The sequence below is a fragment of the Triplophysa dalaica genome, chromosome 11 (genome assembly GCF_015846415.1).
Source record: "Triplophysa dalaica isolate WHDGS20190420 chromosome 11, ASM1584641v1, whole genome shotgun sequence".
Classification (NCBI taxonomy): domain Eukaryota; kingdom Metazoa; phylum Chordata; class Actinopteri; order Cypriniformes; family Nemacheilidae; genus Triplophysa; species Triplophysa dalaica.
The window spans coordinates 1,152,813-1,178,430 of NC_079552.1; the positions used below are offsets into that span (position 1 = coordinate 1,152,813).

At 40.4% G+C, this 25,618-nt stretch overlaps 2 protein-coding genes and 1 non-coding gene across 5 annotated transcripts in view; all 3 read left to right on the plus strand.

Annotated features, from left to right (window-relative positions):
• The window catches only part of arid4b (AT-rich interaction domain 4B), a 48,555-nt gene extending 26,936 nt beyond the window's left edge, over positions 1-21,619 (plus strand). Inside the window, exons 9-25 of one of the 3 annotated variants that reach the window (XR_008908154.1) lie at positions 1,426-1,505; positions 2,501-2,577; positions 3,056-3,207; positions 3,557-3,626; positions 4,752-4,846; positions 4,936-5,033; positions 5,123-5,309; positions 5,386-5,585; positions 13,099-13,281; positions 14,735-14,819; positions 14,964-15,141; positions 15,257-16,444; positions 17,005-17,115; positions 18,562-18,771; positions 18,847-18,993; positions 19,068-19,282; positions 19,490-21,619. Coding sequence is in view for 2 of the 3 variants with exons in the window: in XM_056760026.1 (XP_056616004.1) it covers positions 1,426-1,505; positions 2,501-2,577; positions 3,056-3,207; positions 3,557-3,626; positions 4,752-4,846; positions 4,936-5,033; positions 5,123-5,309; positions 5,386-5,585; positions 13,099-13,281; positions 14,735-14,819; positions 14,964-15,141; positions 15,257-16,444; positions 17,005-17,115; positions 18,562-18,771; positions 18,847-18,993; positions 19,068-19,201 (3,195 nt within the window). In the remaining variant the exon portion in view is untranslated. Of the gene's footprint in view, positions 1-1,425; positions 1,506-2,500; positions 2,578-3,055; positions 3,208-3,556; positions 3,627-4,751; positions 4,847-4,935; positions 5,034-5,122; positions 5,310-5,385; positions 5,586-13,098; positions 13,282-14,734; positions 14,820-14,963; positions 15,142-15,256; positions 16,445-17,004; positions 17,116-18,561; positions 18,772-18,846; positions 18,994-19,067 lie in introns of all 3 variants that reach the window. The other 2 variants (XM_056760026.1, XM_056760027.1) reach the window with 2 other exon arrangements.
• A 1,341-nt stretch (positions 21,620-22,960) lies between these two features.
• tomm20a (translocase of outer mitochondrial membrane 20) lies at positions 22,961-24,898 on the plus strand. The gene is made up of 5 exons (XM_056760905.1): positions 22,961-23,164; positions 23,479-23,525; positions 23,790-23,871; positions 23,976-24,118; positions 24,432-24,898. The coding sequence occupies exons 1-5, from the start codon at positions 23,041-23,043 to the stop codon at positions 24,474-24,476; spliced, it is 441 nt and encodes a 146-aa protein (XP_056616883.1). The 5' UTR covers positions 22,961-23,040; the 3' UTR covers positions 24,477-24,898.
• Positions 24,152-24,286, plus strand: LOC130432281 (small nucleolar RNA SNORA14). Its single transcript, XR_008908452.1, has one exon. It is a non-coding gene; the product is annotated as a small nucleolar RNA SNORA14 (small nucleolar RNA).
• Positions 24,899-25,618: the final 720 nt, after the last annotated feature.

The following is a 25,618-nucleotide window of genomic DNA, read 5'->3' on the forward strand; positions in this document are numbered from 1 at the left end:
TGCTGGAAGTGCACAAGATAAACAATAACTATTCATAAGACCTTTCAATCTTACTTTAAGTTTTTTTACTATATGCTTTATGCTGAATGCCACACGGAGAAACCGGAAAACAAGTCTCATCACATTCGGATTAAGACTTTTGTATTGGCTTAACACATTAATACTTGGAAAGCATCATTAAGTCTTTGTTTATAGTTTAAAAAGGCTTGCTTTTAATCCATAAAGAACAATAAAATATATATTTATATACAGTATGAAGTGCATTATGGGAAACACTGTGACCTTTAGTAGATAATGTACGTTATACAGAAAGCATAACCATTTATTCATCCTCATGTCGTGTCAAACCTCTATCAGTTCCTTTCTTGTGCAGAACACAACCGAAGATATTTTGAAGAATGTTTATAATCAATAAACAATAAAATCCATGGACTTCCATTGTGTAAACATATAACCACTGAGACATTTCTCAAATTATCTTCATTTGTGTTCCACTGAAGAAAGACTTGCATGCGTACAACCACATGGTGGGAGTTGAAAACAGAATTTTTATTGTTGGGAGAATTATCACTATAACATCAATGTGTGCTGGAATACTTGTTACGCTAATGGTCGGCTGTCTCTGTCTGAATGGTGACTGGTGTTTCTCGTTTGCATGTGAGGTCACAGAAACCGGTAGCTGTCCCTTTAAATGTCCCTGTTCTCTCTGTGTGACTCCGCCCCCAGAGTTGTTATTCTTGCCATATTATGTAGTGTTTTTCTCTCTCTGGCTCCTCCTGACGGCTCTCAGCGGAATGACAGCATGGAGAAAAGAAAACAAAACTGAATGAGCTGATGGGAGGGTTCAAATTCATCAGCCTTGTTTTAACTCCTGAATGTGACTTACTGTATGATGACATCTTAACATTTTTACAGACCTTAATTTGTTCATTGATTTTTCCAATTATTAACTATTAAATATTACATCAACAATGATTGGAAGGTTAGCAGTCACATGACGGCACATACAGTCTTGCACAAAAGCGAAATGTTTCGATTGTTTTGATGATGACACAGTGTTTCCCATAATGCACTGCGGCACATCACACTATTAAACACAAAGCTGTAGTTTGTGTCCAGTAGTGGACTCTGTTGATGTGAAATGTTCAGTTATTTCTTTAGATGTAAAAGTACTTTTTGAACGCTGAAATGGCTTCAAAGACAAAATAACAGCTTTCCTGTAGCTCAGTGGTAAGAGCATTGCGCTAACAACGCAAGGTTGTGGGGTCGATTCCAGGGTAATGCAAATACCTGTGTATAAATGTATAGGTCACTGCAATGCAAGTGGCTTTGGATAAAAGCGTCTGCCAAATGCATAAATGTAACATCATGTTTTATTTGGGTTCTTCTCATTCGTGCGCTTATCTTTGTTTAATGTGTTCGAAGGTCATCTCTCCTGACTGTCATGAAGACGTGACATTGAAGAAAGACAACGTTTTCGTTCGCTCCTTCAAAGACGGAAAATTGTGAGTAACTAAAATGATTTCAATCATTTCAAGCTTTTTTTATAGTCACATGTATTTTATCTATTTTGATCTGTTGAAAAAAAATAGTGATTTATAATCTCTTCTTTAAAGTCCATGTGAACCGGAAGTTCAGCTTGTTTTTACTTCCGTATGTGAAATGGAACTTCGAATGAGAAATGATTGTCATGTTTATAAAGCTGCAGAAGTACAGCATCATCTGTGATGCTATTCTTGAGTTTTGAGACGTGTGACCGCACATACTTACTGCGCCCCCTAGTGTCTGTGTTTGTGCACTGATGACATCACTGCCTCATGTGGATTAATGCATATATAAACCATAACATGCTCTTACATGATTCTGAATGACATCAATATACAGTGAGCCCTTGTTGTGTTTGGCTCATCACATAGGCAATGAAGAGAGGAGTAGTTCAATAAGAAACATACAAGGCTTTGAGCTGTGAAGCATCCCAGCGTATGAATACAACACACCCTAAATCAAAACTTGTATATCTAACAGTTACAGACTATTTGAAACACACAATCTAGACATATAGATACATTTATAGAAAAGGACAGTTTCGTATTTGTCAGAGAAGTTTCTCTGGTTAGCCACAGATGTTGTTAGTGATGAGACAGAGAGACTTCTCACCTGTGCTTAGAAGCTTAGGAGTCGTAAATATCCCACAGAGAAACTAAAGCGTTATCCAAACTCAGTGAGATAGCACAACCTAAAACCAGACCCCTGGGGTCAAGTTTTGCTATGGTCTTTTGATGATGGCATCAAGAAACCAGGACAAAAGGGAGTGGAGGGGTTTTAAAGCGCTTCTTTCAATGGTTCCGACCATTTTGCTTATGTCAAAATATTATCAATACTATAGTAATCAAACTGACTGGTGCTACCTGTGTTATAAGGGTTTTAATGCACACCTTCCAGCCAATCAGAATCCAGTACTCAAACAGAACACAGAATAAAATCGCTTGTTTTGTTACAGCTACACAGTGTTCCGGAAAGATGTTCGAGAGCTGAATGTAGAGAAGATTCCTAAAGCAGACGCAGCGCTCAAACCAGGTTAGAACGAGTACACACACACACAATATTTACTTCTATTAATAAGTCATGAAATGTCAGAAATCCTTTGTTATATCAGATAAACTCTCAATTAACGTTCATCTTTTTAATACCGTTTTAAATAGTTTGTACAATTTGAATACACGCTTCTGGTTTTAAGAGAGTAGTTCAATTTAAAATGAAAATTTCACTCACCCACATCTCACACAAAGACGTCCGTGTGTTTATTTCTTCTGTCGAAAACAAATTGAGGCTTTTGAGGAAATTTCAGTTTGCACACGAACTGACCATTTGAATAAACAATAATCTTGCACAAAGACATGTAAGATGTGTTTATATATATAATATATATATATATAACATAGATGTGTCATTCAACATCCATGACTCCACACTTGTAAACAGTGAGCCGGAACTTCCGCTTACGTTTCACATTTGAAATGAATATCACATTGAAAGTGAAAACTCTGTGTGACAGCATTAGACGCGGCCTGTGAGTTCCAGCGTGACGGCACTGTGCCCAGCACATGGAGGACAGAAGTTAAGGACGAGAGCTCCAGCAGTGAAGAAGATGCTGAAGAAGAGGAGGAGGAGAGAGAGGAAGAGGAGGGCAGCAGTGAGGAGGAAGAGGTGAGACACATGTCAGGTGGAACAATGATCTGCTCACACAGAAACCAACACACCAGAATATTTGATTAACCAGATAATCAAATATTATAAGCTCTTTCATTTATATTCATGTGAGGTTTGAATATTCTGCTGTCGACTGTAAACGATGGTGATGAGACATTCATTATCAAAGAAGTAAAATAGGATATTTGTATAGACACAAGCGGTGTACAGGATATAGATCGGTGTGAATGATGGGTAAAACACACTTCACATCCAGACTGAGATGAAGCAACACTCATGATATTGCATTGATAAAACATCATTGATAAATAAATAATTATTTCTCCGTGTGTGTGTGTGTGTGGAGGAGGTGGAGCCGTTCCCTGAGGAGAGAGAGAACTTCCTACAGCAGCTTTATAAGTTTATGGAGGACAGAGGTGAGATGTTTGTTCTGTAGATCCGTCATGAATGTGATTTGCTGTCGGTTCAGTGTGCACTTTTCAACCATTCTCGGCCCTGAATTTTCAGCACAGATGTGTGAAGTGACATCGCCATTGAGGATTTGTCCCTCGTCGGTTTCCTAGAGACCAGTTTCTCCATGTAGCCAAAATAGGCCGTTCTTAAAATAAGAAAATCAAGTTAACTTAGCTAGTTAACAAGAGAAACAAAAAGTTTTTCAAGTCAGATTAGTCTCGTTACAAAGGCAGCGAGTGACACGTTTGTGTTTTTATTCTAAAATGGTCTGTTATCAGCTCTGTGGTGGAAACTCAAACTATTTAATGAATGCAATTTTTAACCACTACACAATACTATATACAAGATTGCACGGTTTTGCGTTTGTGTTTGACCTGCAGTCAAACACAATAAGACAGTATTGACACACAGCCGAACAGAGCAACATCTCATGTAACGTATTTGTAAAGCAATTATTAAGACTCATGCAGCTTTGCAGAAAAATGGCTGTCAACTTTAACGCGTTAATAAATGCGATTTTTTTATTTTGTATTAACGCATCAAAAACATTTAACGCAGCATCCGTTTTTTTTTTGTCATCCTTGGTCTAGCATTAAATTATATAATCACGTTCTTATGCATGTAAATGCTTTTAAACAATTTAAGTGCGATTCGAAACGTTTGCTTTGACGGGTTCGTGTAGATAGACGGCTTCTAGCTGCGGGACGTGGCACAATTTAAGCGCGATTTGAAACTCAAACAGATAATAATTTCAAATTGCGCTTAAGTGGTTTAAAAGCCTTTACATGCATAAGATCATGATTATATAGTTTAATACTAGACCAAGTATGACAAACGGATGCTGCATTAATGGTGTATTTATAAAAAAAATTATATGCATAGTACAAACTTTTATGCTGAGATTCATCGGATACATTTTTTTGATCGATTGACAGCACTAAGAAAAACGTATTACGATTAATCATAAACAGAACTGACTGTGTCAAAGTAAATGCACAATAAGATAATAAATAATCTCATGGTAGAGATGAACAGTTTACTAGTGTTTAACTCGTACTAACTAACCCGTGTCATCTCTGGCTCTTCAGGAACAGCGATAAATAAAAGGCCGGTGTTGGGCTACAGGAATCTGAATCTCTTTAAACTCTACAGGCTGGTTCATAAGCTCGGAGGATTCGACAACGTGAGTCTTGATTCGCTCCCTTTAGAGTTAAACGCTTCCCAAAATCTGATCTCCGTCTGGATCAGCTTTCGCTCCTCCGTGTGTTTCAGATCGAGAGCGGATCTGTCTGGAAGCAGGTGTATCAGAATCTGGGCATCCCCGTGCTAAACTCTGCTGCCGGATACAACGTCAAATGTGCCTACAGAAAGTACGTCTCATGAGTTACTCCAGCACTGATGAAACATGTTTGCCGTTGATGAGAGGATTCAGTCTGTTACGCTGTCAAATGTTCCGCAGGTACCTGTATGGATTTGAGGATTACTGCGCCTCCACTGGCATCACATTCCGCATGGATCTGCCGTATAAAACGGGCGAGAAGACCGATGCGAAGGCAGAGGAGACCGCCGCCGCCAGTAACACCCACTCATCTGGAGAAGAACTGAAGAAAGAAGCAGAGACCTCCAACACTCCTCATGTGCTCAAGGTAATAAAACATCATCTCATCGTGTGTTTACATGAGGTTTCTGTGAGGATGACCACCTCTTTTTTTTTTTCATAAGGAGGAGGAGACAGACGCCGCAGGGCCGTGTGAAGAGAAAGTGGACATCAACCGTGTAAATGAAGATGATGATCATCACGCTGCTGATGAAGAGGAGAATGACGAAGAGCTTCACGAAGAGGGCCCGACAGCAGACAGTCTCGTCGCCGAGGGCCTGAAGGAGGAACCCTGCGACGAATCCGATGACAAAGATCTGCCTGGGTAAGTGGAACCTGATCCGGACGGCTGTGTTTGTGGCTCTTTCTCTCTGACACGCTCAAGCGTCTGAATGAGATTATCACGAGAGACGGTCAGATGTGACTTCAAAATTGAAGTCATGACGTCATGTGTAACCATGGAAAGGATTTGGGAGAGGAAGGTGATGAGGACATACAGGAGATGTTGGACTGAGGGACAGATGAGATGTTTATTTCATACATGGCATGGTGTTTCAGCTGCACGGCTCTCTTTGTGCTTGTGGTAATAGGAACTTTTTCTTCAGATCTTGTTGCCATCAGATCGTTTCAAAGCTGCAATCTGTAACGACACCTAGGGGTGTGCAATATGACGATATTAGATCGCGAACGATTAAAATGACTGCACGATCCACTTTTTCGGGAAAATCGTTAAATCGTCCTATATAGTGCTGTTCTATAGAATTCGTCCACATACTTGCGATAGATTGCGCCATGTTAACAAGCTCGTATACGTTGCTTGTGAATTCAGTAAGATTAAGTGACGCGGTTAGTGAAGATGGAGGGAAACACGGAGGACTTGGTCCCTAAAAAAATTCTACATCAGTAATATTGAAATGGTTTGGGTTTTCCCCAACTGACACGGCCCAAACAACAGTTATTTGCAAATGTGGCAATCATAAGATTCGAGCGTCGTAAGGCAACACAACGAACCTTTTTAACCACCTCAAAATAAAGGGACTGAAAGAGTATGGCGACAGTCAAATTATAAAGGGATCCCACGCGAGTAAATCAGGTACAACCAAGCATACGGAAACTAAAAGGCTTAAACAACGACTTTAGCGAAAGAACCATTTGAGAAAGGAACTCCGTATCCGTATGACAGAATGAACAAGCGCTGGAAAGATGTCACTGACGCGGTCGCATTTTACCTGGCCAAAGACATGATTCCCATAAAGACTGTGGAAAATGAGGGCTTTAAAAAACTGCTCAAAGTCGTAGATCCACGTTACGAAATACCCAGCCAAAAATATTTATCCTCCACGTGCATTCCACAGCTTTACTCCGAGTGCCACAACAAGATGAAAAACAAAATTCAAAATGTAAAGTTTTTTGCTAACAGCTGATTTATGGTCTTGCACTTGCATTAAATATTAACTTGATTAAAATATTCTTCAAAATATAAATGGTAAAGAGTATATTTTTATATGGGGACTTAGTTTGGCTGTATTGAAGCCCCTTTAATTTGCAAAATAGTCTTAAAACCAACTTGAAGAAGAACCGCGATAAAATCGTGAATCGTGATCTATCTGGAAAAAATCGTGATATGATTTTTTTTTCTAGATCGCCCACCCCTAACGACACCCTACATTAATAAATCACTGTTGTGAGCCTACTGTTTGCTTAATAGGGATGTTACGATTCACAGAGCCGGTCGAAAATCGATAATAATATGTGATGATTCAAGTCGGTTGAGGTGTTAAACGAATTGCACTACATGTTTTGAACTGCAAGGGGCGCTGTTTTTGGGCTACCTTGGTAAACGTGGAGACGCTGATATTTTTAAGATAGGAAAAGCACAGACCACGTCTTGGTTAGTTTGTTTAGAGATTTTTGTATTATTCGCTTTTTATTTGATTTGGAATTTGTTTTAAAACGGCTATTTAGTTTTGTTATTTCACGTAAAATATATTTATATTGCAGTGTTAGAGAAATAATTAAAGGACAATTGTTCATTTTTAATTGGCAATTAAAACTCATTCTGTAGAAAAGAAACACGACTAAAATCGCATCGTGAATCACAGCGAATCGTTACATCCCTATTGCTTTGTTTTTTGGATCTAAAAAGTTACTGATGGCAGCTTTAAATCTCAAGAAATGAAATGAAACAAAAGGTTTTAGAGGAAGTTTCTGGTTCGCCAATGAAAATGGTTGACAGGTAACTCTTTAGAATAAGGTACTATTTGTTAACAATCAGTAAATGCATTAGCTAACATGATCTAACAATGAACAACACTAATACAGCATTTATTCATATTAATTAATGTTAATTTCAGCATTTACTGTACATTATTAAAATCAAACGTTGTGTCTGTTAACACAGTTAATGCACCATGAACTAACATTAACATGGATTAATAAATGCTGAAAAACTCAATTGTTTATTGTTAGCTGACGCATTTACTAATGTTAACTAAAAGCACCTTATTGTAAAGTGTTACCGATTGACACAAAAATCTGTGTAGGCTGATGTTTTCGGCAGAACTCTTTTTTTAATATGTGACCCTGGAGCACAAAACCGGTCTTAAGTAGCATGATAATGTTTGTGGCAAAAGCCAAAAAAATATTATGAGTTAAAATTATTGTTTTTTCTTTTATGCCAAAAATCATTAAGATATTAAGTAAAGATCATGTTCCATGAAGACATTTTGTAAATTTACAAGCGTAAATATTATCAAAACTTTATTTAAGTGAGTGGATGCAGAAAATCGCTAACAAAAATAGGCAGAAACACGTCTACAAACGTCACTCGCTGCTGCCACTCTTTGAGAATGACCCTCTTAAGTTTGGTATCCATGTAAACTCAGACTTTCTGCTTTCGGATCTACAGCACTCTTCACTAGGGCTGTCACGATTATTAAATAATCGTCTAATCATGATGGTTTCAGATCTATGCAAGTATTGCACATCTCTATAGAAGACACAAGGGGGAGATGCAGTGCCTGCATCTAGCATATTTTTGTGTATATATCGTAACTTAAGTATGATAATACTGGTCAAATGTACCAACAATCACTTAAAAAAAAAACTTGAAAGCATGTACCATAAAAACCTGTAGTACAATTTCATATTATTTAGGTTAATCTCAATGTGAAAACCAGCACCCCAAAATTTCATTAACATAGAAGTACAATTTTAAGTTTCAAGTGAAAAAAACAGACTAGAAGCTTTTCTACGACTGTGAGCTTCAATTCACTCCTGATCAAACTTGTTTTACACATATTCGGCGGCTGTATTATTGACATGTGAAAGCCTAGATCTTAAATATATGATGACCCCATTTTTTAAGAGAAAATAAAACATATTCTTACATTCATAACAATATGGTCGTTTCAAAGACGAGTCAAAAAGTGATGAGAATTAAAATACAAAGCCCTAAAACAGACGATAAATCATCATAATCACAGTAATTTATTATTATTGTCCTATCCTCACAAAACATGCATTAATAAAAAGCTTATTTATTTCACTTTCATATGATGTCGATTGACCATTATGACTGGTTTTGTGGTCCAGGGTCACGTGTATGTAACTGCACATTGTCTTATAAACATCCAGCTAGTGCTCAGTTTGTTTTATATGTTTGTTTCGTATATTTTTTGATGTTTATATTATTGTGTTTATTCAGTTAAAACAAGTAGAAAGTCTGTTTATTATGTTTTGTATTACTTTTCAGTGCAGTTTCTGTTGTGTTCTCACATTTAATTCAGACTGCAAACCCTCAGCTCAGGTATAAAGGGCGATTTATGGTCATACGTAGGACCTACGCCATGGCTACGTGGTTGGCTGTGCGTATCCTGGCATGCACCTCTCCAAAAATGTAGCAACGCGTGATCTCAACACGGACCGCAAGAGCTGTGATTGGTCTGTTTGAACCCCTACCTAAGGGCAAACGCATTTACGGAGGAATTATCTAAGTAAATGATTTGTTCTTCTGTATTTAACATCTCAGACGGCAAGAAAAGTTAATCCCTCCAGGATTTTGCGATGGCAGAATTTAACAAATAATCAAAAAAACGTTATTTTGGCCAAAACACGCACCACGTGATGTCATCACATCACACATTCCGTCAAAACCTGTTCCAAAAGTCGAGCGAGATACTACAGAAAAGAAACAGAAGGGTCGGTAACACTTACAGTTAACCAACAACATCCATTGCCATCTATTTAAAAAAAAACTAGCCTCTGGTCTCCTTTCCTTCGTTCCACTGTTAGCATTAGCCGTTACGCTTGTTTGGCTAAAAGTTGCAGGTTAGTGGCTATTTGAGAGCCTCCATGAACCGTTCCATTGGAGTCAACGATGTTGACGCAACTCTCTCTTTCAATGAGTCTGACTAAGAGCACTGCGGCCAAGGTTTTCAAATCTGGTGCATGCCTTGTAATCACAGGAAATGCATAAATAATGTTTTCTGATGTGGTAGTTTTAAAGAAAAACCCCTATTTGCCATTTCAAGTTACGTTAGTATTTTTAACTCTTCGGTAAAACCCCTTCGCAAATTTTAAATAAAGCCGCTGCAAAATTAAGCATTTTTAGCTGCAGAAATCACAAAAATTCTCTGCAAATACTTGTGAGGACTGAAAAGTGATTGTTTACTTGCTACTATCACTGCTAATGCTTCTCATAGCTCGCACAACAAACTGCTTCTTCTTCGGCTCTTGTCTCGGTTACACAAGCAACACGCGGCTGAACACTGACGCCTAGTGGTCATTGCCTGTCGACGCGGACACTGACGCACAAGTGTAGTGTAGGTCCTATGCACGACCATAAATTGCCCTTAACACACATGACTGCAGAATAAAGTCACTTTATTTTGTGTGTAAACCTGCTGATTGAGTTCAGATTCAGTCTGTGAGTTGATTCAGTGCATGTGTGAACTCTGAGACTGCATGTTGACCGAAGCTTGTGGTGTTTCTGTCTCTCTCTCTCTCTCTCTCTCTCTCTCTCTTTCAGTTCTGTGTTTTATAATCAGGTGTGATGTAAGTTGTGTAGTTGTTCAGAGTTGTGTTCTGGCACTTGAGTGCTCTGCTTCCAGAAATCTTTCCTGAAGTGTCTTTTGTTCTTCTCTGGCTTTGTTCGTGAGATGATCTGTGGACGATGTCACTCATTTGCTGAAGCGGCCGAACGCTGTACTCCGATATTCCCACGTTTATTATTCACGCTACGGTTTTGGCACAAAAGAAATGATGTTTTATTTGAGATGTGAGTTTGCAGTCTGAATTAAATGCGACGTGGACGACTGGACACTGTCAGATAATACAATCAGAGTAAATGCACGACATGCGATGACCTCATTTGCCATCCCAGTACTCCTGGTGCAGGAAACAGATGCATTATCTATCTGCGCTGAAAAGGTGTTCAGTAAATTACCACAAGTGCCTTTAGTTTGCTCGCTAATGTTTTGACATAATTCTTTCACTTATATTTTTGTTTGTTTTGTTAAGCTGCTTTGCATCTTCGCTTATTGCTCATGTAGAAATTGCTCAGAAGTGAACCAGGGTCCTGCCTAACCTCACCTCAGCTCACTGTATCTGCACTAGTCTAGAGATAAATCTGCTGCTCACTAACCAGACGAGATGAGAGATGAAGTGTAGTTAAGTTTAGTGTGTGTGTGTGTTTGTGTGACCTGCCCCGACCTGCTAATGTGATCCTGCTGAACTATCAACCTTCACACACTTTTAAAGTCCCCGTGAACCGGAAGATGCGATTGTTTTTACTTCCATGTTTTGACGCATTTCCAAGTGAAATGGAATTTCCAAAGAGAAGAATAGTGGGCGTGGCTTTCGTCTTTCTCTGCGATCTGATTGGATGTGTGAAAACAGCCATTGCATTTTGAAATGGAACAGGCAGCAGACTGACATTGAAGGGGAGGAGTTAACGGAGGCTCCGCCCAAGCCGTCTAACATGTATGCGGTTTTCAGGGCCGATATCGATTATTACAGGTCAAGGAGACATATACACAATATTTTTAACCGATATATATAAGTCAGGTGTAAAAAATAAAAATATGTTCAAAATTAAGAATATCAAGAGCTCTGACAAAAACTTTGCCCAAAAAACATGATTACTACACGTTTACTATAGTAACTACATGCTAAACGAAAATAAACAAACAATAGTTCAATCAACATATTTAACGAAGATTATTGCTGTTTTGTTGTGCCATTGTCTGGGGCTTGTGCTCTACGCAAGGATGTGATCACATAACAAGCTGATGCGGGAGAAACTGCACCTGTCTTTACCTTCAAACATAGTATATAATCCGAAAAAAATATGAATATTAATTGGATCATTTAAAAGTAGACACTTCAAGCTTTCTTTAGAAATATGCTTTACGTTTCTATGATGAGTACTCGCAGAGTTTTAAATCGGTTTTAATGACGCGTTTCAGAAAGCCAGCTGAAAGCACAGCCTGTATATTGTCATTGTTTTACAAAAGCAAAACATCTGTAGATAATGAGTACAAAAAAATAAAAGCAGACCAATCACAGTTTCAAATCATGTATTAGTCTTGTTTGTATGACCAAAATGACTGGAGAACGTAAGTCTTTCTCCGCAGTAATAAAAAAAAGGTGGCGGCGCGTTAAGACATAAAGGAAAAACACGTATTACACAGATCTGAAGACAAACGACTGGGCTTACGTGTATACGCGCCAATACGGGCATTATAACGTGTGTTTGAACATTTATGCATAATAAATCGCGAAACTCAATCTGACGCTTGTTGCGAGCAGTTTGAGTGGCGGCTGTGTCCCGTGTGCACTGACTTAAGATCGTCTTTTTAGAGCACGCGAGTACATGATGCTTTAAATGGTTTGTATTACTGATACGCGATCACTGAAGCAGCTCGATCTGAGGGCAAATGCTTTCAGTGCGAGTAAATCCAATACTTCCAGTGCCTTCAGCCTCCCGCGTTGATTGGCCGGACTCCTGACTCCCAACAAATCAGATGGGCGGTGGGCGGGCATTACTGTGGGAACAGACGTTATCTGACGGCTCTCACTAAATCCTAAGCTGCATCAGAGCCAAATAGCGCATTTCAAAATTAAATTACTTTATCGGCATATCGGTTTTTAAAATGACCGATGCCGATAATCTAAAAAATCCATCAATAATCGGTCGACCTATACTAACATGCATCATTTTAGAAGTGCATTTTCAGATTATAACTGATTATGAGGGCACACACACTTTAAAAAGAAAATGACCCACATTAATAAACTATTTACAATAAACGCTTCAATATTTCATGAAAAATGGGCATCATCATTTTTAATTTCACTGGGACTTTAAAAGGTTAGTTAAGCTAGACATGAATATTGAAAATTGTCTTAGTTAAACGCCATCATTTTCCTTCCAAACCCATAAGACGACTTCAAGGGAAAAACCAAATGTGATTCAGAAAGCTAAACATGTCATAAGAATAACTCTTTACGATCAGTGAAGATTCTGTTTTTCTCTGAAGAAAGATTTAAAGATGGGTTTGGGAGGATGTGATGATGAGATAACCATGACAAGGTTTTCAGTTTTATGTCAATTATTCCCCGAAGCAGAATCTGGCGGCGGTTTCAAAATAATTGACATCAAGTTTAGATTTAGACAGTCGGCTGATGAGCCCGTAATGTCTTCCTCGTCCCACCAGGAGGATTGTTAGAACGCTCTGACAGGGAAAGACGAGGATAATGAGCTTCGCAGGGTTTTTTGGGGCAGTTATAAAGTCTAGGGTCAGGACACAGGAAGAACTGAATTGTCTTTCTTGCAGGGATGTCAGCAGTCAGGAATGGGAGGAAGGGGAAGAATTTGAGTGTTATCCTCCTGGGATGAAGGTGCAGGTGAGATATGGGCGAGGCCGAAATCTGAAGACGTACGATGCCACTGTGAAAGATGCAGACCTGGAGGGGGGACAGGTGCTCTACCTGGTGCACTACTGTGGCTGGAACATCAGGTAAGGCAGGACCCTGGGAAGTCATATGACATCACGTATAACAAAAGCTGTCGCTTCTCTCGTGTGCCGTGGTTTGTTCTGGACGCTCTCGGACGGATGTCTAGAGTCAACTATAGTTTAGGGACGTGTGAATTCATGCCACCATACTAGAATTCATTCATTGACATGAAGAAAATGATCATCATCACGCCATGTGATAATCCACTCGTACAGCTTCATATCCTTGTGTTCGTTTCACGTTCAAGCGCAGGCTTCTTTAAAGAGGTGAACGGGTTGTCTTGTGGTTGACAGAGAGTCAGGTGTTTGTTTGTTTTATTACGTGAAGAAAGGAATGATTTCCATCACACTTGACCGTATACAGGCATTATTTTGTTAGTGAGTTTTGCCGATAATAAGGAGTTCTGACACTGGAGGATTCATATCGGAAGTGAATGAAATGGCGACGCTGGATTTGTGTCGGGAGGATTTGCGTTGAGATTGTATTTTGTGGCGTTCTGTGTGATGGGTGGAGGTTTAATGGAAATCTGTGTTGCTTGGTTGGATTGTTGTGGAAGTTGTGAAGTGAGTCTGGATCGATGTGAGAAGTTGTCCCAACGTGTCTGTCGTACTCTTCTATGCAATTTATTCCAAATAAGATTGAAGGGACACTTCACCAAATAAGGAAAATTGTGTCATCATTTACTCGCCTTCGAGTCTTTTCAAATGTGTTTAAATGTCTTTGTTCTGATGAACACAGAGAAAGATATTCGGAAGAATGCGCATAACCAAACAGATCTCAACACCCATTGACTCCCATAGTAGGAAAAATAGAATGGTAGTCAAAGGTGTCCCAGAACTGTTTGCTGTCCTACATTCTTCAAAATATCTTCTATTGTGTTCAACAGAACTAAAAGAAATGATGGAGTCAATGGGAGTCAATGTGTGTTGAGATCTGTTTAGTTATACGCATTCTTCCAAATATCTTTCTCTGTGTTCATCAGAACAAAGACATTTATAAACATTTGGAACAACTCCAGGGTGAGTAAATGATGACAGGATTTTCATTTTTGGTGAAGTATCCCCTTCAATGTTGCAAGTGATTTTTCTACATCTTTTTTCCAGAAAAATGTTGTTTTAAGGTTTCAATTTTTGTGATTCTTGTAGATTCTGCATCAAAGCAGATGAGATGATGCTAAACATGATGAAATCACTCCTTGAAGTTTTATATCTGTCACGGAAATGTCCAGGTCATAATTCACCATGAAATAGAAAAGAAATAAGAAATTAAATTCAAGACAACGTCAGCCTAAAACAATTCTAATGAACAATATTTACATACATTTATATTGTTATTGTATATTTACTGTAAAAAAGTATATTTTTGAGATATATGGCAATGACAGTCAAGATCAGAATTGTTTGATTTGGAATGATGTTGTGAAGTGTTGAATGGTCTTTTTATCTCATGTAACAGATACGATGAATGGATCCGAGCCGACAAGATTATCAGACCAGCTACTAAGAACGTCTCTAAAATAAAACATCGCAAAAAAATAAAGGTACGCTCTGACATCATCAGGCACTTATTCTCACCTTTAGATTTGTTCTGTCACTTCAGCACATGTGTATTCTTTATGTAAACTCGCATTTAGAGGTTTGTGTGAAAGCTGATTTTAAAAGTAGATGTTTCTTCATCATGACAGAATAAATCGGAGCGAGAGCGAATAGAGAGACTGACAGACAGAGATGATCTTCCTCCATCAAAGAATCGTGTCGGGCGATTGTCCAAAGCAAACACTGGCAGTGAGTGTGAGGATAATGAAAACCAGCAGACGCCTGACAAGACAACAGAGATCACGTCCATCCTCAACGGACTCCCGGGTACATCAACATTCACATTACATCATCATTATTATGTTTTATGCTCATCAGGTGTGTTGGGATGTAGTCTAGCGCTGCAGCAGAATTAATGTTTGTTGGTCTTTGTTTAATGTAGCGTCTGAGAGCTCAACAGACGACAGTGAACGAGAAGAGGATGGTGAAGCCGATCACGATGAAGAGGAACGCGGTGGAAGATCAAGCCTTCGGAAAGGAGTTCGTCTGGATCAGCCGCGTGCACCACAGCAGTGGAAGAGCGGCGGTCCGTCGGAGGGATTTAAAACGCCGGCAGGTGTGGACAACACCCATGAACTGAGTGCCCGCGACTGCCCGGAACCAGCCAAGAGGAAGGCTCAGTTTGAGGCTGAGGTGACCAAAAAGAAAAAAGCAGAAGCTCTAGGAGAGCGCACCTTGAAAAGCCAAACGAAAGGCAAGAGCAGAGGATCCAGGGCGGGAGACTGGCTACCCGGCAGTTCGCCCAAAAAACTGGAAGAGCGAGGAGCCGGAGAAGATGGAGGTCCTCAGACTTGTAGCAGCTCCGAAGACGAAGCCGATCCTTCGACTGACGCTCGGGCCAAAGAAGAGTCCAGAGGACATTCCAAAACCAAATCCTCCTCGTCCAAGAAGTACAACGGCCTCAAGGAGAAGAATAAAGCCGGGTGTTCAGGATTCTGGGACGTCCCAGAGAAAAGAGGCAAAATGTTGGCTGGGACAGAGGAGAGGGCGTCCAGCTGTCGGACCAAAGGCCAGAAGGACGTTTGGTCCAGTATTCAGGTCCAGTGGCCCAAGAAGACTCTGAAGGATCTGTTTTCGGACTCTGACACCGAGGCGGCTAACTCTCCTCCCCCTGCGGTGACCGCCCCGGACGAGCCGTGCACGGAGCCCGCGAGGGACGAGGAGAACGGTGAGGAACAGCAGGAGACGATCCCAGGGGAGAATCCCGGTAGCGGCACCAACTCTGTGCTCAACACGCCGCCCACCACACCCGAGTCTCCGGCTGTAGGCGAGGGTCCCCCGGAGGTCCTGGCTGAGGTCCGGCCGTCCTCGCCGCCTGCCAGCCCTCAGACGGTTTCTCTGCCGCCGGGACCACTGGTTGAGGAGAGGACGGGGGGACGCAGCGAGTCGGACAGCAGCACGGTGGAGGTGGAGAGTTTGGCTGGAGAGATCCAGGAGATGCATCAAGATGAGGGGGAGGCAGGTTCTCCCTCCAAAGCTTTTGATGGCAATCTGTCCTGCAACAGTAACAGCAACTGTAGTGTGAGTCTGAGTCACAGCAGTCTGCAGGAGAGCGATCCGAAAGCCAAAGGTAAATGCAACACCATCTCAAAGAGAATTTGAAGACATTGTAGTTGATGTTAAGACTTGTGTTTGAAAGACTAGATGGCAACATGATGTTGACTTTTTAAGTCACAGATCATCAAAGAGAAGACCTTTAATGTAGTGAAGATCTACTGCGTTTCAATCGTCCTCTGTAGACTGTGTTTGATTCCTTTAAAACTCAACATACATGTTTCAAACCTGATTTCATTACATTCTGTATTTAATTTACAATTTAGCATTAAAGACTGTATTTGTGTTTGAGAACTTCTATGTCCTACCTGTTAGACATGATAGCTCTCAATTATACTTTTGAATGGCTATAATTAATGTTAAAATAAATTTAATAGAGACATCAGTAACAGTACTAATATCAGAATATTGGCTTTCATTCATAAAATGATGCTGTTAAAGAAATCTGTGGTTTCTACATTCGTTTGAAGATTAAATGTGAAATTATTAGATGGTCAAAGTATATTTTAAAACAATGTTATGTGTAGTGAACATTCAGAATGACCTTGAATGATTTATTTCTGTTTTTTGTCACAGCGTCGTCTGCTCAGAAGCGTCACAGGGATTCTCAAGGGGGCGGAGCTTCAAAGAAACACAAGCGGAGTCAAAAGAGCCTGAACTTACATCCCAAGAAGAACCGCAAAACAGGTAAGAGAACAAACGTCTGCTGGAAGAGTTTGTGTGCTTGATTGAGGATCTTTTTCTTGAGTCACAATCTGTGTTGAATCATTCAGCTGCTAAATGAGTTGAGTCATTCTTAATCGATTCACTTCACGATGAAGTGTGATGATGTTTGTGTGCTCTGTGCCGTCTGATCTCCAGTCATCTGTCACGTCTCCATTAATCATCTCATTACGGTTCAATCACAAACACTTTGTGCAGTTTGGCCCAAATATGAACAAACATCAAATATCTACTAGCTCTGACTTTAGTGTTCATGAGCAGATGAATTGTAAATAAATATTGTGAATTGTAACATATTTCAGAAAGCCAGTTAGTGTTACTTTTTAACTAAAGACAAGTGCTGGATAATCAAAACAACACAAATCACATGTAAACAACAGATTGGGTTGAGTTCTGTTGTAGAAAGAAACCATGTCTCTCTCTCTCCCTCTGTCTGTCCGTCTCTTCCTCTGTCTCTCTCCGTCTCTTCCTCAGTCTCTCCGTCTCTTCCTCTGTCTCTCTCCGTCTCTTCCTCAGTCTCTCCGTCTCTTCCTCTGTCTCTCCGTCTCTTCCTCTGTCTCTCCGTCTCTTCCTCTGTCTCTCCGTCTCTTCCTCTGTCTCTCAGTCTCTTCCCCTGTCTCTCCGTCTCTTCCTCTGTCTCTCAGTCTCTTCCCCTGTCTCTCCGTCTCTTCCTCTGTCTCTCTCTCTGTCTTTCTCCCTCCCTCCCTCTATCTCTCTCTCTCTCTCTCTCTCTCTCTCCCTCTGTCTGTCCGTCTCTTCCTCTGTCTCTCTCTGTCTCTCCCTCTATCTCTCCGTCTCTTCCTCTGTCTCTCAGTCTCTTCCTCTGTCTCTCCGTCTCTTCCTCTGTCTCTCTCTCTGTCTTTCTCCCTCCCTCTATCTCTCTCTCTCTCTCTCTCTCTCTATCTCTCTCTCCCTGTCTTTGTCTGTCTCTCTCCCTCCCTCTCTTTGTCTGTCTCTCCCTCCCTCTCTGTCTCTCTCCCTCTCTCTCTCTCTCTCTCTCTCTCTCTCTCTCTCTCTCTCTGTCTCTCCCTGTCTTTGTCTCTCTCTCCCTCCCTCTCTGTCTCTCTCTCTCTCTCTCTCTCTCCCTCTATCTCTCCCTGTCTCTCCCTCTCTTTGTCTCTCTCTCCCTCCCTCTCTGTCTCTCCCTCTATCTCCCACCATAAGTTGTGCTTATTGGCAAGTGTACATTCGTATTGTCAAAGCATTTGCAGCTGGGCTGCGTACAAATAATTAAATATGTAAACAAACCAAGAGAAAGATATAATAAAGTGTAAAAAAAAGAGAAAAAGAATAAGAGAATAATAAATAGAATAAAGGAATATAATGTTATGAACATATATTGTAAACATCAGGTCTCTTGCTCACTCTCTCTCTCTCTTTCTCTCTCTCTCTCTCTCTCTCTCTGTGCAGCTCACAGCAGTGACAGTGAGGATCAGTCTATCAGCGAGAGCACTGCCAAATCACCCTCATCCAAGAGCAACAGCGATCTGAAGCTGGCTAGCTCGCCCAGGTGCTCCGGCCGAACGACGCCATCAGGCCACAGATACCACAAACACGTGGACCACGAACATCCCCACACCAGAGATCAACACGGCAGGAGCAAATGGAGTCTCCAGATGTGTGAGTGTTGCGAGCGTTGACGCTTGAATTTGTTTGCATTTATTCATTTCTGACGTTGAATCTTTTACTTAAAAGCGGACTTGGAAAAGCTGAGCAGTCCTGAGCGGATAACATTCCTTCAGGAGAAACTGCAGGACATCAGGAATCATTACCTCCTGCTGAAATCTGAGGTGGCGTCCATCGACCGGAGACGAAAGCGCATGAAGAAGAAAGAGAGAGAGAGTGAGTTCTTGAATAGAGACGCCTCTGGTAAACTCGCCCTTGGTTCTTCACTAACCTCTGACTCTCTTCTGTAGGTGCCACGGCGGGATCGTCCTCCTCCTCTTCACCGTCGTCCAGCTCACTCACGGCAGCCGTCATGCTTACGCTGGCCAACCCGACCGTTTCGGGTGCTTCGCAAAACTCTGGGCTATCCGTGGAGTGCAGGTGACAGGAATGGGACGGCACCGAGCAGCACAGAGCACTTAACCAGCACCCGGCCCGGCTCCGGCCCGACGGACACAAAAGCGGGGTACGGAAACCATAGCCACCAGATGACCACAACAAGCACTATTTTATAGCGACAACTGTTTTCTTGGCAAGCTATTTGCACTCAAGTGCACTTTTTTTCCGAGAGGTTGGGTGGGTCGGGTTCGACAATAGGCCGCGAAGACTATTTGTGTGTTTGTTCATGAGCATTAATATTCTCTCCTGTCTTTGAATATGGCTTTTACTACAGTGATGGAGCGCTTTAATACACGTGTGTTTCTGCAATGTTACCTGTCACACACCCGTCTTCACCTGGAGCCGCCGGCGCCCCCTACAGATGGGCGGAAGAAGAAGGAAAATCAAGCCTGGAGGTCGTGAGGTCAATGCCTTAATGTGCACTCAGTAGGGCACTCGAGTGGGGACGCCGGCTTGATGTTTCATTACACTTCTGGAACACACAACACGTGTTTTTTTCTGTACTTCAGGATGTCCTCATTCTGAATCTGACCAAACCTGTGAAGAACATATTTCAGCCCAAAGTCAAACGACTTACGTTTTGCTTAAAGAAAATGAATGACTTAATCACGACACAAAGTATTTATACATTGTATTTTATATACTTATCCAAATGAAACCAAGTCTTGTAATACTTTTTAAAAACAAAATACTGTAATACAGTAATGAAGATCACCTGAAGAAATGATGAGAAAATGTGCCTAATGAAAATAATCCCATCGAGCAAAATAGTCGTTTTCAAAGTCAAAGCTTCATTTTCTTTATGCAAAAATTCGCTCTTCTTTCTATTTGGGGTGACGCTCATTCTCAAAACTCACAACGTGTTTATTTTAAGCAATGATTTCAGAATGTCATGGAAAAACATCTGCACCCCCACGTTCTTAAAATGTATTTTTTTCGGGGGCGACAAGCAGCTGAACGCGGCGCATGATTGGCTGAATGAATCCTTGCCAAGGGCTATCGAGTGAAAGTGCGGATGTCTGTAGAAATAAGAAGAGTTGGAACGTCTCGGGCGTTCAAATGTACTCCGATTGTTGACAATTGGAGAATGGATGAGGATTTCTGGCAGCCAGGATTCTAAATGTATTTTACTACTGAACTATATCCAGACCCTGTGGGTGGGGGTGTGAGGAATAATGTGGCAGTATTCAGAAGTGCAATGACAGAGACTGTATGAATCTGTTCTGTGCTGGCGTTTGTGTGTCTTCCTTTTCTTCCTTCATCCCTTCTTCTTTTGAAATGCCATTAATAAAGCACTTCTCTGCCGCTGTGGATATACAGTCCGCTCCGGTGCTTTCTACATGTACATGTTAAGGGAGGTTTTACTGGAAGAGTTCACCCAGATCACATCTGTTCCTCTTTTAGAGCTGAAGATTTGGAATAAACACCTATATGATGCCTATTTAGGGCTTGACTTGTCCGGTTGTGTGACCATTTTAATATGTGGGTGAACTATTCCTTTAAATATCACCTGGGCGAACTTGCCATTGATTGTCAGATACAACCAAGAAAAGCTAAGAAAACCAAGGAAAATCATCATATATTTCTCGTCAATATGATTTTACGGTCAGCTGGAATGTTTATTATCATGACTGATATGTGAAGAGAGGATGGTGTGATGCTTTCTGTTAAAGCATCTCGTTGCTCTTTACGGAACACTTTCATTTCCATCGAAAATTTCAAAGCTCTCATCTCCAGATCATTGTGGTTTTGTTCTACGCTCTCGATGATGAAAACGTGTGCATTTTAAAAGAAAGGTTTAATGTACATTGCTGACGCATCTCTTGAGTTTGTATAGACTCACTGATGTATGATAACCTGAAGGTCTGTACTCTTTGGCACTTGTATGTAATTGTATGCCTTTGTTATACATTTGTATATTGAGGAGTTGTGTTTTGAGTCAAGGTATTTAATATCTTGCACTGTTAATAATGCCATTGATGTTTCTGTACAGTTTTAACCGTCGGGTCTGTGTACATCCGATAAGTAAAGGCATGTCCATTCTTTTTCTTTGGGTTTTGTTTTGCTTCTGTAGGATTAATTTTGGTTTCACGTTTTTCATATTTTCGTTTCATCCTTGTCTGTGTACTTCCGTTGAACTGTGCTCGTACTAGGCCCTTTCTTTTTTTAAATGTGTTATTTTCCGATCTGTACATGGACTGTAAAGTTTTATGGATCTTTTCAAAAATATTCAAAGAGGGTTTGTAAACGAGATGCAGAGAGAGAGAGAGAGAGTGAGTGACAAAGACAAAGCTTGACGGAAAGTTATATCATATTTATTAGGCTCGTCAGATGATGGACGGTGTGTAATTTATTGTACAAATGTAAGCAGAAAAGCCTTTGAAATAAATGCCATAGTTTGTGACCTCTAATGTCCAATGTGTTGTATATCAGAGACGATTCTTGCAAAATGTGTTTAACAATATCAGATCTGATCCACAGAAGATTCTCTGGGTTTTATCTTGCGTGGAGATTTATTTTGTATATTCCCAGTGGAATAGCAAATATTGAGAAATAAAGGATATATTCAATGCGTCAAAGGGGTTTGGGGTGGGGTCGCTTGATCATAGTGAATGTCATGTCAGATAATGATCTTTTTACTCATAATTTTATTATTTTTTGCTCAATGAATCACTCGTTATAGAGTTTAGGAAAGCAAATATTTTACCAGATGCAAAATTATTTAAAACCTTACAATATGTGTAGGATAAACATGATATTGATAATTGTGGTAGGTGTTATTTGTGTAAAATATAGTATATTGTTAAAGTTAATTATAGAATAATTATAAATATTATGTATAATATGTAATAATTGGAAAGTATTAAATAGTAACAATTTAACATGGATACAGTCTTATTTTTAATTTTAAAAAATACATTATAGTTTTCTCTAGTTTCAATAGTTTTATTGATTAAATATTCATATTTTTTACTTTAAACAGTTTGTGATAAAAGAAGTCATAAATGTTCTTGGACTTTTAATAAATTACCTAACTTGTAATAGAGCCATTAAGAGAGAGAGTTCTGCCAAAGGAAGTCCAAATCGCTGGAGCGTCACGTGATTCGTGGAGCCTTCAGATTGATCCAGGAAGTTACATTTACATTTATGCATTTGGCAGATGCTTTTTTCCAAAGCGACTTACATTGCATTATCCTATACATTTATACATAGGTATATGCATTCCCCTGGGATCGAACCCTCTTACCACTGAGCTAAAGGAAATATATGGTTTCTTTCTCTTTAAATGCTTTGTTTCTTTTATTTTTTTATTCATTAAATGGCTCTCGTCTTTAAATTGGTTAGAAGTTTATCTCAGTTGGTCTGTTAAGTCGCAGCTTCATTCGTTACTAGTAACTTCCGGGAACTATTGAGAGCCTTCATGAATCGTTCCATTGGAGTCAACGAAGTTGACGCAACTCTCTCTCTCTGCGTGATTCTGTAATAACGTCCCTAAATTAACAAAATACGTACAAGAATAAATGCAAAGCAGTTTCATGGTAATGACAATAAGGTGTATACGTTAGAATACCGCTAGGATTAATCTTAGACATTTTAAAAATCAACATTGTACGTGTATTTTACTGAATAAAAGTGAAATAAAAAACAGGTTACTAAGGACGGACACGCGCTTGAAGGTTTATTTTCAGGCGTTCGCAGGGACAGCCCGTTCTGCTTGCGTGTCTTCAGGGGTCCTTTCACAGATCTCAGTGAGTGAGTGCGCGCACGTGGGTCAGTCTTTGCAGCAGGAACAGAGAAGCGGCGCGTCGTCGCTGCTGTACCGCAATGATGGGCGGCAGACCGAGCGCGATCACCGCGGGCGTCTGCGTCGCGATGTTCGTCGGGTACTGTATCTATTTCGACAGAAAACGACGAAGCGATCCAAACTTCAAAACCAGGCTCCGTGAACGTGAGTTTAACGTCAATGTGGCTTGACGTGACACCGATGTTTGCTGGGGTGTAGATTGCGTAAGAATTCATATTCCACAATCATTTTTACGCAGTACGTTAATTAAATAATTCTAGATTTTCTTTAAATTACAACACTGTAAGGGAATCCTTTATATTTTCTTTATAACGTTTGTTCATTAACACGTGGGGCCTTGCGTGTTGAGCGCGTGACCTTTGTGCTACAGGAACTACGTTTCTTCACGTGAGAAGTTGAATGATTATTTTTCTCTGTAAACAGCTGCGAGCTTTAATTAGTTCGATTCTCTTTCTCAGGGAGACGGAAGCAAATAGCTGCTCAAGATAAACCTGGACCGGCTCAGGTACGTCAAACATCTGACCTTGTGTTGAAACATCCGGTTCTGGTGGTCAGTCGCAAGTGTTCAGGCCACACGTGGTATCTTTTACTGCTGACCCCCTGCACACATCACAAGTCAGTTTGAATAAAATTCACGCTGGGCTGCACAACATTTTAAAATCTTCATCACTGCATTGGCGACATGAACACCTGACACTGATACAGAATCAATTCTGCATAAAAGTTTCTACAGCATGAAGGTATAAAATAAACCGTGCGTGTCTTTCAGCTTCCAGATCTCAAAGATGCCGGAGCCGTGCAGAAGTTTTTCCTCGATGAGATTCAGTTGGGAGAGGAATTGCTGGCACAGGGTGAGAAGGCCCCTTCAGATGTTTTAAACCTCTGGTCCATTTGTATAATCCGTGATGCACTCCGAACACTTTTACAAGTGATGCATGTTCAAATTGTCCCTCAGGAGATTATGAGAAGGGTGTGGACCACCTGACCAACGCCATCGCTGTGTGCGGCCAACCCCAGCAGCTTCTCCAGGTGTTACAGCAGACTTTGCCACCACCTGTGTTCCAAATGCTTCTGACCAAACTACCGTCAATCAGTCAGGTGAGCACACAACATCTGAGTTGAATATCTTCGATGCATTCTTTCACAAATCCCAGAAGCTGCTTGTAGCTGTTGGGACAAGAACGGATGCGAGAGAAAAAGCAAGAATCTTCCTAAGCTAAGGATCTTTTTGACGTGACCTTGGGCTATTTCACATCTTGCACATTCCCTCTTTGTATGAACTCAGTTCTGTTGACCTGTGCCTTTACAGCATAATGTTAATAATCACATCATTTAGGTCAAACTCAAATCAAGGTTACGTTAGCATTTATCATTTTTTCTGTGATTGACGAATGTTTGTTTGTCTTCTCAGCGGATTGTGAGTGCTCAGAGTCTGGAGGAAGATGATGTGGAGTGAGGGGGTTTGTTCCGTGATGTGAAGCAATTGTGTGTCTCCTCTTGTCTTATTTATTTCCCACACCTCATACTTCCTGTTTCCTCACGGTTTGCAAAATCGCAGTTCATATACAAAGGGTGAATGTTATATTTGATTCCAAGTGTCTCTTGTCACAACTACGGGTTTGTGGTTTTTCATGAAGTGATTTATTACATCATTGACTGGTGTTGATTGACCGTGTACAGTAAAGATCATCATATGTTCTGGATGAAAGCACTTCTCTTTTAACGTGTCATTTTAGACAGTTCTCATCCACGTGCTTTAATTCCTTAGCGTTCTTCTTTTCAAATCACATGTTCTAAAGAGTATGATGATGTTTTGTAATTTGTATTACAACATTTCCTTTTGTACTTAAAAATAATAAAATGTGCTCAAGAAAATCGTTTTCTGTCAGGTGCTGTATGTGTTGTTGTTCATGAGCTCTGAAGTGCAGCACATTTCCTCCAGAGGGCAGTGTAAACAGACCCTTCACATTCAGATCTAGTCCTCCACGTGGCCTTGTGACAACACTATTCTGTTCAAGGGCTGTGGTTATAAATCAGAATTCCTTCACGTTTCTTTAAAAACATGTTTTTCCTAAAACAAGCGAGTAATCCCAATAGAGCCAATAAGATCACTGGCTCAAGTAAGCAAACCAGATTGCATCACCCTGTGGTTTAGGGCAATCATAAATCGTGGGCGTTATGACTATTGTCTGTAATAGAGAACATTTATTTGATACAGTGAGAATTCGCAGTATGGAAATAAAATCCATCTGTTGAATTTCTTTCAGGTTTTCCAGGAATTGTTTGGTCAACAGTTTCATATAAATGGAGATCTCCAGAGGCTCTAGTTCACTTCATCGGCCAATGCATTCTACAGAAGCTCAATATTCACATAGCATATTTCAGACCCATGAAGTGTATTTTCAATATCACCATTCTGATTTAATTCTGAAAGGTTTAGTAAGTAATGAAAACTGTAGGAATGTTTATATGAGACACGTTAAACGAATGCAGGCTTGATCAGGTGGATTGATGATAAAACTGATTGGTGACATCATCTTAAAAGCAGCTGAAGCTTTTCTAAAAATATGAGCTGGTTTGGTTACATCACCGCTCCCT